We start from the raw sequence: 17,295 nt of genomic DNA, 5'->3' as shown, positions 1-17,295 counted from the left end.
ATGGCAAGGGTTGTAAGTTATGTCCAGGGGGCACATAAGGTTTTTATTTAAAGCGTTGTCGTAGAAACTTCAAAAGTGCTCATTTGATTGGAAATTAAAAGGGCTAGCGCCTTTTGTAATAGTTGAAAGTGATTGAAGAGCGACTAACGCCCCTCTCACGCCCACCCTTTTTCCAGTCACATCCAATCAAAATTTTGTGATAGCCATTTTGTTTAACATAATTGAAAGTTCTTGAAATTAGGTCTTTGAGAATGACAACCCCCCTCATAGTCCTTAGGGTAAGGGTTTTAATTGATGCCCTGGTGGCATATAAGGTGTTTATAGAAAGCGTTGTCTTAGAAACTCAAAAAGGCTTCTTTCTACTTGAAATTAAAAGGCCTAGTATCCTTTTTAATAGTCAAAAGTGATTGGAAGGTTTGAAATTTTTATAGAAAAGATCGATGTGGGTATAATATATTATTTTTTTGTTTTTGTTGTTGTTTAGACCAGGGCATTTCGTATCGAAGGAGTGGTCGTAGGAACTTCGAAAAGGGCTCATTCGATTGAAAATAGAAAGGCCTGAGGCTCATTTTAAGTGATTGGAGGGAAACTAATCCCACGCCCACCCTCCCATTTGCCGTTATGTTTAAAAAAAAAATGTTTCCTTAAGATTAAATAAAGATTCACTGTGTTAATTCTAATTACTAATAAGTTATTTAAGCCATATCCCAAGAACGACTGAGGGTATTATGTTCAAACTATCGGGGCTACTTCTGCTCTTAAAATTTAACCAAATCAAAATAGCGTAAGTGTATTCAAGCTATGAAAGTTATGCCCTGGGGGCATATAAGGTTTTCATAGAACGCGTTGTCGTAGAAACTTCAAAAAGGGCTCATTCGATTGGATATTGAAATGGCTATTGCCCTTTTTAATAGTCGAAAGTGATTGGAAGGCAACTAACACCCCTTCCACGTCCACCATTTCCCCTAACACGTCCAATCAAAATTTGAGATACCCTTTTTGTTCTACGCAGTTTAAAGTTCAGGAAATTAAACCTTTGAGCTGACACTCCCCCCAAAGTCTTCAGGGCAAGGGTTATAAGTTATGCCCTGGGGGCATATGTTTTTTATTGAAATCTTTTTCGTAGAAACTTGAAAAAGGGTTCATTCGATTGAAAATTCAAAGGTCTAATGCCCTTTTTGATAGTCGACAGTGATTTGAGGGCAACTAACCCCCCTCTCACGCCCACTTTTTCCCCAAACACATCCAATCAAAATTTTTAGATAGCCATTTTGTTCAGCGTAGTTGATTTCCAGATATAAATTATGTTTTTGAGAAGGACATTCCCCCACAGCCTTCATGGCAAGGGTTGTAAATTATGCCCTTGGGGCATAGAAGGTTTTTATAGAACGCGTTTTTAAAAATAAGCCATTTTTGAACTTTCTACGGCAACGCTTTCTATAAAAAACCTTATATGCCCCCAGGTCAAAACTTACAACCCTTGCCCCGAGGGCTGTGGGGGGAGTGTCAATTTCCTGACTTTTCAATTATGTTGAACAAAATACCTATCTCTAAAATTTTGATTGGATGTGTTTGGGGAAATGTTAGGCTTGAGAGGGGGGCTAGTTGCCCTCCAATCACTTTCGAATATTAAAAAGGGGCACTAGCCCTTTTAATTTCCTATCGAATGAGCCCTTTTTGAAGTTTTTACGACAACGCTTTCTATAAACACCTTATATGCCCCCCCGGCATAACTTACAACCATTGCCCTGAGGGCTGTGAGGAGGTTTTCATCCTCAAATACCTAATTTTCAGAACTTCTAACTACGTTGAACAGAATGGTTATATAAAAATTTTGATTGGATGTGTTGGGGGAAAAGGTGGGCGTGAGAGGGGGGTTAGTTGTCCTCCAATTACTTTCGACTATTAAAAAGGCACTAACCCTTTGAATTTCCAATCGAATGACCCCTTTTTCAAGTTTATACGACAAAGCTTTCAATAAAAATCTTATATGCCGCCAGGGCATAAGTTATAACCCTTGCCCTGAAGACTGTGAGGGAGTGTCCTGCTCAAAGACATAATTTTCAGAATTTTGAACTGCGTTGAACAAAATGACTATCTCAAATTTTGATTGGATGTGTTTGGGGAAATGATGGGCTTGGGGAAACCGTGGTAGTTGCCTTCCAATCACTTTCAACTATTAAAAAGGGTACTAGCTATTTCAACTTCCAATTGAATAAACCCTTTTGAAGTTTCTACAACAATGCTTTCTATAAAAACCTTATATGCCCGCAGGGCATAACTTACAACCCTTGCCCTGGGGCTGTGTGTGTGTGTGGGGGGGGGGGATTATCATCCACGAAGACCTAATTTCCAGAACTTTCATCAACAGTGAACAAAATGGTTATCCTGAAAGTTTGATTGGCTGCGTTTCGTAAAATTTTGGGTGTGAGAGGGGGTTTAGTTGCCTCCCATTTACTTTCGACTATTAAAAAGGGCACTAGCCCTTTCAATTTCCAATCAAATGAGCCCCTTTTCATGTTTCTACGACAAAGCTTTCAGCAAAAACCTTATATGCCCCCAGGGCATAACTGACAACCTTAGCCCCGAGGGCTCTGGGGGGAGTGTTATTGGGCAAGCTCGGCCCATTGGGCTTTGATAGTCGGTTTTTGAAAATCTTATCTTAAACAATTATAAAGACAAAGATATCTCTAGAATAAAATTCTAGTCGAATACCAGTGATTTTCACGATTTTCAGCAATAGCATGGGACTTATGACACAAACTCTAAGAAAGATCTAAAGTCGGACCCGGACAAATATCACAACAAAAGTAACTCAAGAAAAAAGTAAGTAGCAAACGGGACTTTAGGCCATGAACATAAAAGGAGAAAGATATATCGCGAATATTTCGTCATAAGCCTATAAGCAACATGGTGTCTTCAGAGCATGCGAGAAATAAAACCATAAGGACTCCAAAAGAAAAAAACTCAAGATTCTAAACATTGAAAGCCCCAATAGACTCAAAGAAATTGCAAAGTTGACGAAAATAGATATAAAAAAATTCAGATAAGTAGCGTTGGTCTGGATTCTAATTCTCTTGCTATTTTTTTGCTACATTTTTTGGGTTTAGACTACTCTAGATTTGAAGAAATCTAGAAACTACAACAATGTTTTCCTCGAACGAAAACTAAATATAAAGATTTTTTATTGGAAAGACATTTAATTTTCAATTAGAAAAAGAAAAACAAAGCATAAGATAAAACCGAAGCATCAATAAATATTTAAAAACTCCAAGAAAATTTAAAGCAAATTTGGAATAACTGACTGCGAAGGGTTTAAGATCATGATTTCAATCCATATGTATTGTCACCTGGAATGAATAAAACATAAATAATCAATATGTCAACAAATACCTAAATTTAATAGCCATAGATGCACCCATTCTGGTATTCTTGAGGAGAGAGAATGACTCTGGGATATTTTCTAGTGACGCACCAGATGCCTTAAATTCACATTTTTGGACCAGAGAATCACATTTTCTCAGAACCAAATTTACGAGTTGCGGTTTAAATTAGAAATTTTAGGAATTGTCAAAGAAAATTGAATATGATTGATTTTGCAATGAAATAGGATTAAAGCTCAAATTTCTCCACTGGTAATAATTAATCAGGGTTTTTATTTCATTAAATTACCACAAATAAAAATAGGCCTACCACCCCCATAAACTGTTTAGAGGTCATAATATTGAATCCTGCATATGTTTATGGTTGTGTCAACTTAAGTTCACTTAAGAAGAAATTATTTGTGTAAGTTAACTTAAAAGGTTCTTCTAGCTTTAGAATCCTCTCAGATGTGAGCAAAAATTTTAGTTAAGTGGAATCCAAATATTTTTTAGGGCGTGAAGGAGGGATTAATTTAAAAGTTGAATAAATTGCGTTTTATCTGTAATTCGTTAGATTTTCACAATTATCATGTTTTCTCATTTTTATAAAGAGGGAGGTTACTTGACCTTCCACTCCGAGTCTCAAAAGAAGGAGAAACAATGTGTTTTCATTTTCAACATCATACCCCCTCCCCCCCATCCTACCCCCCGTGAGTCTATCAGAGCACGGTCGACCCCAAGTTCAGGATACTGGCAACTCTTCCTTGATACAGTCACACCTGTGCACAAAAGAGATTCTAAATTCTTTATGACATATTTGAAAATCTTGGTCCTAAATATGCGCTTTCTGGCCTTTTAGGTAGGTCTCTCAGCTAGCAAAATTCATTATACCAATTTTCAGAAAAACAGGGATGCTTTTTAATGCTGTTAATTCTTGCGCATCAAAATACTAGAAATGAAAAAGAATGTCAAATATATACTAATGTATATGATATTATAATAAATATATATAATATTACAGTAAACTAATATATATATATATATACATATATGTATATATATATATATATATATATATATATATATATATATATATATATATATATATATATATATATATATATATATATATATATATATATATATATATATATATATATATATATATATATATATATATATATATATATATATATATATATATATATATATATATATATATATATATATATATATATATATATTATACAATGCACATTTCAGTGTAGCATCGAAACACATACAGCCTAATGATATAAATCTCACGAGCTCTACATGACTAGATTTTGCGACTTACTGGTCTTTATTTTACAACTCAATGGTAGTTGCAGTGATTGTAGGCCTCTTTATATGAAATGCGATATTCATTGACATGTGATGCCACATTATTTTGGTTTTGTCTTGTTGAATATTCATACTTGCTGATCACATGCCCGCGATGTACCAGATCATGACCAGGGCTGGCATCGGTCCGTGAACATTGTACTTTTTTTGCTGATAGTCCTTGATACTGGTTCTGCTGTTTTTCTTTAGCATTGACACTGGTATTCATAAAAGAGTATGCCCTCAATCACTTTAAATTTTGCTATGATATCAATAAAGTTTGCACCCGCTCCCTTTTTCTGATTTTATTTTCTGGGACATTGGTGTCAATTCACGAGAATTGACAGGGGGGGGAGGGGGTAAAATACATTTTAAAAAGTTTGGGGGGGGGGAATTTGTCGTTTTTTAAATTTTTCAATGAGAAAACCCATGCATTTGGCATAACTGACAGGTAATTATACAATAGTACGCCCTAAATCACTTAAAGGTTTGTTGCGATATCAATAAAGTGAGCAGCTCTTTCCTTGTTCTGATATCATGTTTTGGGACAGTGACGTCAATTCACGAAACTTTAGAGGTAAAATATACTTTTCAAAATCTAGGATGGGAAGGGGGCAAATATGTCGTTTCCTCAATTTCTTCAATGAAAACAGAAAAAAGATATTTCCCACTGAAAATACACCTAAAAAGGCGTCTATCATAATATACAAAGAGGGGGCAATTGACCATGCCCCCCTCCCAATTAACGCCAAAGTTTTAGGGTCGTACAACAACAGTCATTTCTATAATGCTTTCCATGTAGGATTTAGAATTTAAGAATATTGAGCTTGCTGCATTTTGAACATAGTTATTAGAAAGAGCAGAGACAATGAGGCGAATGGAAAATTTGATTCTTTTCCTCAAATTTACTGTTTTGGTCAATTTTGCCTTTAATAAAATGGTGAACCTTCAGTTGATTAAGAACGTATCCCTAGAACTGCTGAAAAACGAATGAACCAATTTTAACGATTCTAATTCTTGTTCGTTGTTGCACATAAGTAAAAAAAATATAAAAAAAAAAAAAAAAATTAAACTTTAAAATGTCGAAGGGTGAGTTCAAATTTAACGTAAGCTCAAATTTATGGGCAATTCAGATTTTTTTTTAAACAAGAAAAAGAGAAATAATTATAAACCGGAAGCAACCTGAAAGCTATGATTGTATAAAAGGTTTGTATCCACGGTGAACAGTAACAGAAAGAGTATTTTATTTCCTAAAGTACCAAAAACATCCAAATAAGGACAATTTTGGCCTCTAAATTCATCTTAGATCTATTCCTACCTGAAACTACGATTTTCTAACGTTTGTCTTTTAGCTGTTACAAAATTATGAAATTTTTAGGGTAGTGCCGCATTTTCGTTAAGTGTTACAACGTTGAATCGAAAAAAAGCAAAACTAATTAATTAAATTTAGCAACGCTTTCCTTCCAAAAAAAAAGAAACATCAACAATCTATTGATTCAAACACAACTGCACCTTCAAGGACAGCCAAACCTTATTAGGCTGTTCCTCGAGTCTCCAAAGGGTGGGGAAACGGATAAAAGAAGAATCTCTTTATCTCTATCATAATTTGCAATATACTGAAAACAGAATCAAAGGTCATTTGTTGTTATTTTTTTTTCAGCAAAGTGCAAATTACCTTTTTTTTGGCCTTTTTTTTATCTTTTATCTTTTTCATCAAATATCTTATCAAAGTTTTTGGGTATGTTATTACTTGTACGCAAAAACGAACAAGAGTCAGAATCGTTAAATTTGCTTCATTCGTTTTTCAGCAGGTTTCTCAGCCAGATTAGGAATGCTTCATCTTTTCCTCTGAATTCTTAGGATACACCAATCGCTCATGAGTGAATGGTAAAGTAAATAGCTGCGCTCGTATAGAAGGTTTCCTTAGAATAAAAACAACAAAATCCCGTCTAACCAAGAAGTCTTGCAGCTTTATAATGTATTTACTCAGATTTACGTTCTTAAATTTAATTTACTAAAATGCCACAGCCTCACTAAAAATGCCACATCCCGAATAAATGCCGCTATCAGATTAGGGATTCTTCATCTTTTTACTTTGAATTTTTGGGAATAAACCAATCACTTCAAAACGATTAGCAAAGTAAATAGTCATAATTTCATTTATATTACCTTTTTGGCTCCTAGTTTCATTGCACCACCTGTTTTGGGTTTCCTTTTCGTCGGATCTGTCGGTAAAGATGAGCTCTGATAAACAGCTGTCCTTTGCTGAGAAACATTTCGAGTTGATCCTAAGATAGTAAAAATGAACATCTCAACTGTTTTTAAGAAAAGGTGAGAATTTGGAAAAAGCATAACGAGGAAAAAGCCTTTTGGTTTAATATGAAAAGGGCATTTGATGTGCCAACTATCTTATCGAAAAAAATTTCTTTCTGAGAAAGAGAAAGGGAGAGTAAGAGAGACAGAAAGAGAGAGAGAGAGAGAGAGAGAGAGAGAGAGAGAGAGAGAGAGAGAGAGAGAGAGAGAGAGAGAGAGAGAGAGAGAGAGAGAGAGAGAGAGAGAGAGAGAGAGAGAGAGAGAGAAAGAAAGAGAGAGGGTCTTCCTATGCCCTTACAATAAGATACTGGCCATACTGTACCCAAAACAATATCGTATCTGGTACTTTTCGGTATTGGGCGATCATCTAACTTGCAGGGGCATACTAACTTGATTAACAGATGGGTAACTACTACGATTGAGACAAAGAATGTTTTGTGTTTATATCTAAAAGACTAAGTGAAGTCACATTATTCAGATAAGGAATTTTTTAATTCCTTTCATTTTCATTCTCAAATTTCTTTTTTTACCTTCGCGTCCGTAAAAAGCTGTGAAATCTTTTATAAATTATCGCGCAAAGTTGTGAAAATTTCAGGGTACACATTTTGGTTTTAATGTTACATTGTGGCTGGTCATTCTACGGTTTGAGGTGGAACGAATTGCACAATAAATTTTATTTGGCACTGCAATGTTGAGAAAAATCTGGAGAATAACAAGAACAACTGTTGAGAGCAAATATGAGCTTTACGATTGCTTTAGGCTTCAGCTGCACCCCCAAAAAAACATAAAAGGCAAATTTCAAGAAAAAGAAACCGAAATTTGAGTTTTCTTCAAAAATGCATTTGAATGTCTTTTGCTACCTCAACTTACCTGCTGAATTATATAAAATTTAGGCACAAAAGACCTTAAGATCTCAAATTCACGTAGCCAAAATTCTCTGGCAGCCCAAAATTGAGCATTAAGTCCAAAACATATTTTCTTTTGTAAAAAAAAAAAAAAAAAAAACTTTTCCAGCTAAACTGGACATGTGAGACAAGAAAATTAAGCACAAACAGTCGTGGAATCTAATTTCAACCAAACACCAGCCTTCGCTCTGGTGCAGGTTTCGCATCTGTCGTGACTGGAACGAGTTCACCATCTTAAAGGCATCAACCTCAAGTGGTAGGGTCAAGACTGGAAGGAGATCTATTCTACTAAGCTATCTGAAAGAAGACTCGATAGAAGTAGTACCGAACAGCTGAGGGTGTGGGAGGAAGTCTTTCAGGACTGACAAAAGATACTAAAGTTGACAGTTTGCTGACGAAAAGCCTGTGTCGTAGGGACTGAGCAGTGCCTGCTCTTCCACTTTAATCAACTCATCTTTCGATTCTGTATCTAGTTGATAACTGAAGCAGCTTCGTAAAGTAGCTTTCGAAAGCGAGAACTCGACTAGCTTACCAAAACCGCGTAGTCTTGATGTAGTGTACTAACCAAAGAAGATATGTAGAACAGAATGTCAGTGGCAACGTCTCTGAGACTTTGCTTCACTTTTAGAATACTGACATGCTTTTCATTAGACTTGCTTTCAACTTGGTAGGAAAGAGAGTTGGCCCCTTCTTTTGAGTGATGGACCAGTAGGACTAGCAAATCTATATCAATACCGACAAGCGAAATTTCCGTTACAGTTGCAATAGAAACAATTGTCTTTACAGTAAAAAAGTCGGCATCGCCGTTGGCACGATGCACCTAATTTTCTTCTCTACAAACCCAAGCATATGTAGCAAACCGTAGCAAGATGAGCCTCTACTTGTTCACTTCCTTGGCAAGAAACCTTTCCTTCTTAACCAAAGGTGACTTCAAAGGCGTGAAGTGGATCTTACGGCCTAAAATATGTTTTATTTGTTTTCGATGAGCCCAGTTTTTAGTCCACATCTATATCCGTCAAAGACAACATATAGCCCCATATAACATAGCCCCATAAGGTATCTCTACTCGCCATGGTTCTTAAAGACAAACTATGTCTTTACATCTGTAGACAAACCAACCTTAGTCAATAAGGTAGTGTCGAAGAGAACTCGGGGACACTGGTTTGAAATTGGAGCCTTTATAGGTTACCCAGTAGGGACCTCTAATCACTTCAAACGCCATAGAAAATATATTTTCTAATACCTAATGTTTTTTAATACGTGAATACAATATCTATGTTTTCTTAGCGTAACTTCAAACGCTAAAAGAAAATATGTTTTAAGATCTTGGGCCCCCACAAGAAGTTTTGGTTCCGTGGATTTGAAGTCGTAAGGTCTTTTGCACCTAAATTATGTGCAATTCAGGAGGTAAGATAAGAAATAAAATAACATTTTAAATATTTTTGAAGAAAATTAATTTTTCGGCCTTTTTCTGAAAAATGTCTTTTTACGGGTGAAACTGAAGTCTAAAGCAATTTTAAAGCTGATATTCATTATCAGCAGGTTCAAATGCAGTGTATTATGTATTACTATGTATACATATACTATGTTATAACATAGTTATGTAATAACATAGATATTATGTATTACAAATACATATACTATTATACATAGTATTATGTTAATACTTCAAAGCCTAAGCATTCATTTTTATTTTGGTCTAAGATTCAGGTCTTTAAGTATGATTTTCTGGCATTTCGGGTCTAAGATTGTTTGGGTATTTTAGTATGTTATTCACCAGATTGAAATTTTGTCATTTGTGCTGCAATTTATTCCATATTTTACCATTTTTTCACGTAGAAGGACTAGCCTATTTATGATTTTCTGAACCAAACAATAGCCACATTTATGGGATTCACACAAACAATATCCACACTTGTGGGATTCACACACACAATAGCAAACAATAGCCACATTTATGGGATTCCAAAATCTTGTTTTATCAATACGTCGTGCAGAAACGAAATAATTTTTTCTCTGGATTTTAAATATTTTAGGAGATAATAATAAAAGTAACCAATGTTCCGGCTCAATGAGGCATGATTTGTCGTCCTAAGTACAATAAGCCATTATAATACAAATTATCAGAGCTGTAATCACCATTCCACAAATCGGTAATGTGGATATTGAAACAATTAAAACTTCAGTAGGTCAAACGAGAATGGATGAACATGGCTGGCATTAAAAGAACTGATTAAAAAAAAGAAAATGAAAGGAACAAAATGAAAAAGAGAGGAACATAAAAAAATGGAAGGAAATATAAGTTACCGAAAATTACCATAAACTTTTAAGCCATTGGTACTTCCTAATTTCAAAAACTAACCAATTTTTGCACTGTGTCATCAAACTTATTCTACCAGCCGAAAATTTTTCTTACCTAGAGATTCAAATACAGAATCATCTCTACTAGTCTCAGTGTATGACGATGTTTTTGAAGCACCTGTACTTCCCGATGAGTTCTTCCTGTGGTTCACTGAATCCTTAAAAAAAGACAAATATTAACATTTTAAGATAGGCGGATTAACTAGTGACGGTTTCATCATATGCAGTTTTTAATCAAAGCAACATTTAGTTGCAATAAGTATATGTTACGTATTATTAAAAGGCCACATATCCACTTGATATGTCACTAGAGGTGGCGCTAACCCCCCCCCCCCGTTCTGACTGAGATCCATTAGGTTCAGTTAAAAACCAAGTGATTAATGTTCAAGTAATTAAGAAAACACCCTAATCGTAACATAATGTAAAATAATAGATATACAAATCCTTTTTCTTTATATTGCTTTGTTTTGGGGCGTGTGCCTCATACACTGCCTTGTTAATGCGCACAGATATTATCTCTCACTGAGCCTTTGGACAACTACAGAGTAAGTTTTGGGGAACGGAGGAAGGTAGAAATTGATATATAATCTCCCTTAATTCCCGGGAATACTTTTGGTCTACGCATTTATTACTGGTGCTAGAGGCGGGGGGTAATACTGTCCCTCCCGTTACGAAAATCTTTTTCTATTAAGCAAAAAATATTATATTGACATACCCAACGGCACAGAGGTAGAAAAGACGATGCAGGGCGTTATGAGCCTCGCCAGGAAATCACTTGAAGGGGCGGGAAACAAGGCGTACCAGGAGCTCTGTTTTCGGCGATTGTATGTGGTAATATTTTTCCTTTATTTATACACAATGTTTCGGTGTATTTAAACACATGTGTACTTAAACATCAGAGAACCTTATTGTAGAGATCACAATTGCCTTCTGGCACGTAGATGATCAAAACTCGCGCAAATTTTACATCTACATGATCCACCCGAATTAAACTAAAAATAAAAAAAAAACATTTAAGAACTCATTCTACAAAACTACTGTTCATCTAAAATTTCGACTAAATACTCAAATTCGTCCTAAATTTTGATAGCAATCCAACATATTATTCTTAAGCAGAAACACTGAAAAAGTGGGACGCTATCAAACGATTTACAACTATCAATATATACAATTTATCAGTAAGAAATCGGGGTTTATGGGGCCGGTATATCACATCATATCTTCGCTAAGCCTGGGCATGATTAAAAAATGATCGGAAATTAAATAAAAACATTTTTTTTTTCAACTGAAAGTTTTTTAAAGAAAGATTGGTGGATTTTAAGTTTCCACTTATGTTCATTATTATTTTGAATCGGTTGTTTGTTTTTTGGTTATTCAAATTAGTATTTAAACAAAATGCCAGCTTTTCCTTTCCCCTATACAAGACTCGGAGCCTGTTTAGGGGTTAAACATCTTGTCTTTGGTGTTTTGATTAAGAAAGAAATCACATTAATTGCAGACTCTTCCCGAAAGTGGTATTTTCACTTCTCCCCTCATATTTGTCTTTCTCAACCCCCCCCTCCCCCGGTATTAGATCAGAAGATTATTTTCGACAGTTTCAAACATCCACTCAGATACCAAAAACACACTGATTCTGCAAAGCTATTAAAGACACGGTAATGTTATAATGCTGGTTTCGGCAAATATTATTTCTTCAGTATGAAATGGATGTATATCGGGCTTAAACGTGTGTAAAAATTACTTTTTTAAAATTACTTATACAAAGAGGACGTGCCAAATAGTAAATAAAATTTGTCAAAAATCTCTTCACATAGGTTTTCAGGCGAAAATAATCACTACAAATGAGGCTATGAACAGTTATTGTCATCACCTACACCCTGGTAATAATTAAATTCAGGAAATCCAGGAAACTCAGGGATAAAAATCCTACGCTTGTGAAATTGCAAGACAGTTTCCAGGTCGGAACACTCATGAAATTGCTAAAGAGATTTTGGAAGTTTGGACTCAAAATTGTTGCCTTTATAGTTTGATTCAAAATAGAATTTTTGTTCTTATAACCCGAATAAAGAAAGCACGTTACTGAAAGGACATTATCGTCAAAAGGAAAGAAATTAAAGTTCACTTGCCTCTTCTAGATCAGGCCAATCGGTGTCATCCCACCCAGCCTGCAATTTACTTTGTGCAGCATAGCCTTCTTCTTTAACCGATGCTTCAGAATCATCTTCCCAATCATCACAGTCCCAACCTGAGGTTTCAGATTCAATTTGTACTTTCTGCAAAAGATGAAATTTGATAATTATAAAAAATCATGTAACCCAAATTTCGAGAGGGTGTCCTTTTTCTCAACGTCTATTATTTGCAATTTCACCGATGGAATATTTAGCAAAGAAAGGTTAAACCGCTTGATTTTCGATTTTTAAGAAATTTATATAGGAAATAACGAAACTGTGCATGGAGTAATTCTTTAAAAATAGCACTACCGATGAAATAGGAATAACAAAAATAAACAAATATTAAACTGAATTCTAAACTATAAGGCAATAACAAGAAACACAAAAAGAAATAAAGATTGAAATAATCTGTGTAGATTAATGCCAAGAAACCGCGAGATACGCTAAGTACCACAAGAAAGAAACAGTGCCTGGAGCCCAATTTTATTTAATTAGCTTACAAAAAGTTTAAGCAGGCAGGAACGCAAAAACAGAAAGGATGTGAAGAGGATGAAAAAATTAAGGAAGAGCAAGATAGAGAGGGAAAGAGAGAGAGGGAGAGAGAGAGAGAGAGAGAGAGAGAGAGAGAGGGAGAGAGCAAGAAAAAAAAAACACTTTGAAACTAGTTTCTATTTGTCTGGCAAAGCTTAAGCTATTTCTGGCTGAGATATATCCAATTATAGATGTATCAAGGACACATAAACAGTAAGTTTTATAAATATGAAAAAAAAAAAAAAAACACCGACTGATTATTCAACTTTAGAAAACAAAATGGGTAGGGCATGGAACATTGGTAGTGTTGGTGGTAATTCGCGAGGCTGGTGTGGCATCTGGAAAAACTAGGACCAAACAAGACAGATAGAACTGGTTAATAGAAATAGATAAATGCTATAATCAAAATTTCGACCTAAAACTCTTTTCTTTTCAAGTCAGCAGCATCATCAACATCTACTCTATCAGCAAAAACGACGATATAGCTGTTATGAACGAAGATGATTGAAAAGAAGAATCTTGATCACATAAGGAGCAGCAGAAGCAGCAACATCTACACCATCAGCAAAAACGACGATATAGTTGTTATGAACGATGATGATTGAAAAGAAGAATCTTGATCACATAAGGAGCAGCAGAAGCAGCAACATCTACACCAACAGCAAGAACGATGATATAGTTGTTATGAACGATGATGATTGAAAAGAAGAATCTTGATCACATAAGGAGCAGCAGAAGCAGCAACATCTACACCATCAGCAAGAACGATGATATAGTTGTTATGAACGATGATGATTGAAAAGAAGAATCTTGACCACATAAGGAGCAGCAGAAGCAGCAACATCTACACCATCAGCAAGAACGATGATATAGTTCTTATGAACAATGATGATTGAAAAGAAGAATCTTGATCACATAAGGAGCCGCAGAAGCAGCAACATCTATACCATCAGCAAGAACGATGATATAGTTGTTATGAACGATGATGATTGAAAAGAAGAATCTTGATCACATAAGGAGCAGCAGAAGCAGCAACATCTACACCATCAGCAAGAACGATGATATAGTTGTTATGAACGATGATGATTGAAAAGAAGAATCTTGATCACATAAGGAGCAGCAGAAGCAGCAACATCTACACCATCAGCAAGAACGATGATATGGCAAGAGTCTTGACAGCAGTAATTTTTCTTATACACATGGAAACGGATGAAACTAATTGTACAGGAGTTCTAAGATGGTCTTCTGGGAATTGATATGAGTGGTTGCAATGAGCTACTCTCATAAATTTCCTCTTAAAAGGACAAAAACAGAGATGAAAATTATGAAAACAGACTTACTAAATTTGATGTGTCTTCAACAGCGGCAGAATTTGGTCTATTCGGCTTGTATGTAAGCGATTCTGTTTTTGTATTACTAGTTTCTTCTCCTGAAAAGTTGGTTTCTTATCTTTTAATAAATCACAATTGATACAATGCAACATCTAAATATGATTTACAAGAAAACATTATTATTAGTTTAACTATTTAGACATAATTTCAACAGACCCTCCTATATGACACCCGCAGAGCATAATGCAGTACAAGGAAATAAAATGAACCCTTTTGCCGCTAAAAGAGTTACTACACCATTTGCAACACTACACTATGATTTCGAAATCAGACTGTTACATTGTGGTCAGTAGGGTAACATTTTCCCTCTTTTCTGTTTCTGGTAAATGTACCTTCTGCAGCAAGTTCTTAGTAATCATTTACTTAAAGCCTGTGTTGACTAAAAAAAGCTCTAAATACCAATCAAAACAACAAGCAGAACTGGATAGAAACTAAACTTGGACAATTTAATATGACTAGGATAGGACTTGAAAACATTAGCAATATACTAGGACAGAGATGGTCAGTTGAAGTAAAAAATAAACCAAAAAACCTACACTCCAAGGGTGATATAAAACAACGAAACAGAGTGTCTCTCTATAGTGTCCAAGATCTACGACAGAACAGACCAGAATCCCCGTCCCCCTCAACTTCCGCTTTCAAATAAGCCTGACCTTATATAATCTTGTCACTGAATAATTTTGAAATCCATACACATATTTCAATCCAGATAAAAAAAAATAATTCACTAGGGATATCGAGTAACCAGGAAACTCCAGATATGTATTTAGATAATCTCAAAATTAGTTTCTCAAAAAAGTAAGGTCACGAATTCGTCTCTTTTTTAATAAAGGATAGAATTGAAGAAAACCAAGAACGGAGTTAAAAATACTGGACAAAAGACGAATATTTCGAGAGGAAAACAGCTTCCCTTCTTCAGCGCTATAAATAAAGTTACGTTACAAGGACTTTCTTTACCAATGAATGGAACATGTTTACCAAAACAGTTCACATTTTACCAATGAAAATGTGGGTGAAACAAGCCAGATAAAAACCCAAATTGGAAGAATCAATAAACCTAGAAACCGAACACGGAAAAACCAACAACAGACAAAATCGGAATTAGATTTAAAAATTTCAAAAGCCGAAAAACCTAATATTAAGAGCCAGCCACTCAACAATATCTGCGATTAACAAAACACAATGTTTAATATTACAATGGTTAATGTTAGACAAGGGACTGAAAAGATGAAGATTCTTTCAAACGAACGCAACTAGCTAACTAGAGATAAAACTAAGTCATATGTTGTCTAAATTTCATCAGTTCTTCTTTTGCAGTAGATCATCTGGATCTGAGGGATTGGGGATACGTGCCTCTTTTTAATGCAAAAGTGACATAGGATTTATGCTAGGAATGAATAAATTATCAGCCTTTCGTTTGAGAAAACCAAAATAAGGGTCACTTGTTTTAGAAACACCCGCATCTCTGTTTAGACCTAGGCCTAAAATTTAATATTTATATATACTGGGCCACACCCTTGTCATGAGAAATTAAACTGGCTTGGACAAAAAAAATATTATAGTGCAGGTGGTCATAAATGTGTTCTGCTAGACATGAGTAAAAATTTCTGGGATTTTCCTCTTTTTGAGAGCAATATCAATTGAGATACAGTGCTGAGATATTCTATCTATAAGACGTTGTTCAGTCCTTTATATGTGCCACAAAGCGCAGGAGCAAGGAATACCGTAGGCACCAGAATTTTGAAACTTAGGGACGGGATCTTCACCCGTGGTTAAACTTCGGGATCTTCAGTCCTGGTTGAACTTCGCTGATGTAAGGATGCTGGGACTGCTTTGAAAAAATTTTAATTTTTGGTTTTATTGGTCGCATGTTGTTGTGAGTCGTTGTTATTTTATATAATTTTTTCTTGCTGAGGACAGCCCTTGGACATAGGGACGAAATATTCCTTCAAATTACCTTCACTGTCTTGCAAAAAAATTTCCCTATTGTTCTTTGTGCTTTTGTTGTTCGGGATCTTCACCGTACCCTGAAATTCATGATCTAATAGTTTTACCAGGTTTATGACAAGTGAAAACATTATTTTTATTTAGATTTCTTACAATTTGGTCCAAAATCTTTTATATATAAGGGAGACCAAGACAAACTGACTTTTCCTTTTTATCTGAGCTCTCTCTGTGTTAACTTTTTAATACGCTTCTCAACCACAGAATTTATTATAATCATCAGGTACCCATCCCCAAATAAGATATCCCAGAGGTGGTTAAGCTCTGAGTCAATAAAACGTGAACATTTTCGTATTGCCCTATCGACTAAAGAAGTGACTACCCCTCTTTTCACGTAAGGAGAATGTTTAGAAGCATAATTTAAGTACCTGTCACTATGTGTAGGTTCTCTATAAATCTTAAAACATGTGCCATTCCGGTATAGCAGGCCACCTAGAAATGGAAGTCACCTACCCACTTCCGATTCTTACTAAATTTAAGTTTTATATCCAGGGATTTAAGGAAACCAAAGAAAGATTCTAGAGATTCTTCCCCATATTCCGATAAATAAACTGTCATCTTTGAAACAACCCCACAATTTAGGCTCATTAAAACTTTGTGAAATAGCATGTTCTTCAAGGTTTCCCGCAATGTGGTCAGCTTTGTTGGTGAAAGAGGGCAACAATTGGAACCTCATATTTTTGTGCGTGAAAGGTCCCTCTATCACTAATGTAACAACAAGTTTTTTGCTACACAGAATTGTGAGTGAAAGAAGCAACAGAAACAAGAAACTAATAATTTATTCATCCCTAAAATAAATCTATCTTACTTTTGCATTCATAAAATAGCCCGTGCCCCAACCCCTCAGATCTAAAAGATCTAGTGCATAAGAAGCAGTAATTAAATAAGACAAAAG

The 17,295-nt window shown here is 35.2% G+C and overlaps 1 protein-coding gene across 5 annotated transcripts in view; it reads right to left on the bottom strand.

Moving 5' to 3' along the window:
• Positions 1-3,187: 3,187 nt before the first annotated feature.
• yata (N-terminal kinase-like protein yata) overlaps positions 3,188-17,295 on the bottom strand; it is an 88,789-nt gene continuing 74,681 nt past the window's right edge. For all 5 annotated transcript variants that reach the window (XM_089094402.1, XM_089094392.1, XM_089094429.1 and 2 more), the window contains exons 14-18: positions 14,346-14,434; positions 12,430-12,576; positions 10,359-10,461; positions 6,894-7,012; positions 3,188-3,350 (exon numbers count right to left, since the gene is read on the bottom strand). In XM_089094402.1, coding sequence (XP_088950528.1) covers positions 3,330-3,350; positions 6,894-7,012; positions 10,359-10,461; positions 12,430-12,576; positions 14,346-14,434 — 479 coding nt within the window. In that variant the 3' untranslated portion in view covers positions 3,188-3,329. The remainder of the gene's footprint in view (positions 3,351-6,893; positions 7,013-10,358; positions 10,462-12,429; positions 12,577-14,345; positions 14,435-17,295) is intronic.

This window comes from Artemia sp. Qi Xiang Cuo, chromosome 1 (assembly GCF_049724085.1).
Source record: "Artemia sp. Qi Xiang Cuo chromosome 1, ASM4972408v1, whole genome shotgun sequence".
NCBI classification, from domain to species: domain Eukaryota; kingdom Metazoa; phylum Arthropoda; class Branchiopoda; order Anostraca; family Artemiidae; genus Artemia; species Artemia sp. Qi Xiang Cuo.
Note: the sequence above shows the minus strand (reverse complement) of the source record. Positions and strands in the feature narration are given on the sequence as shown.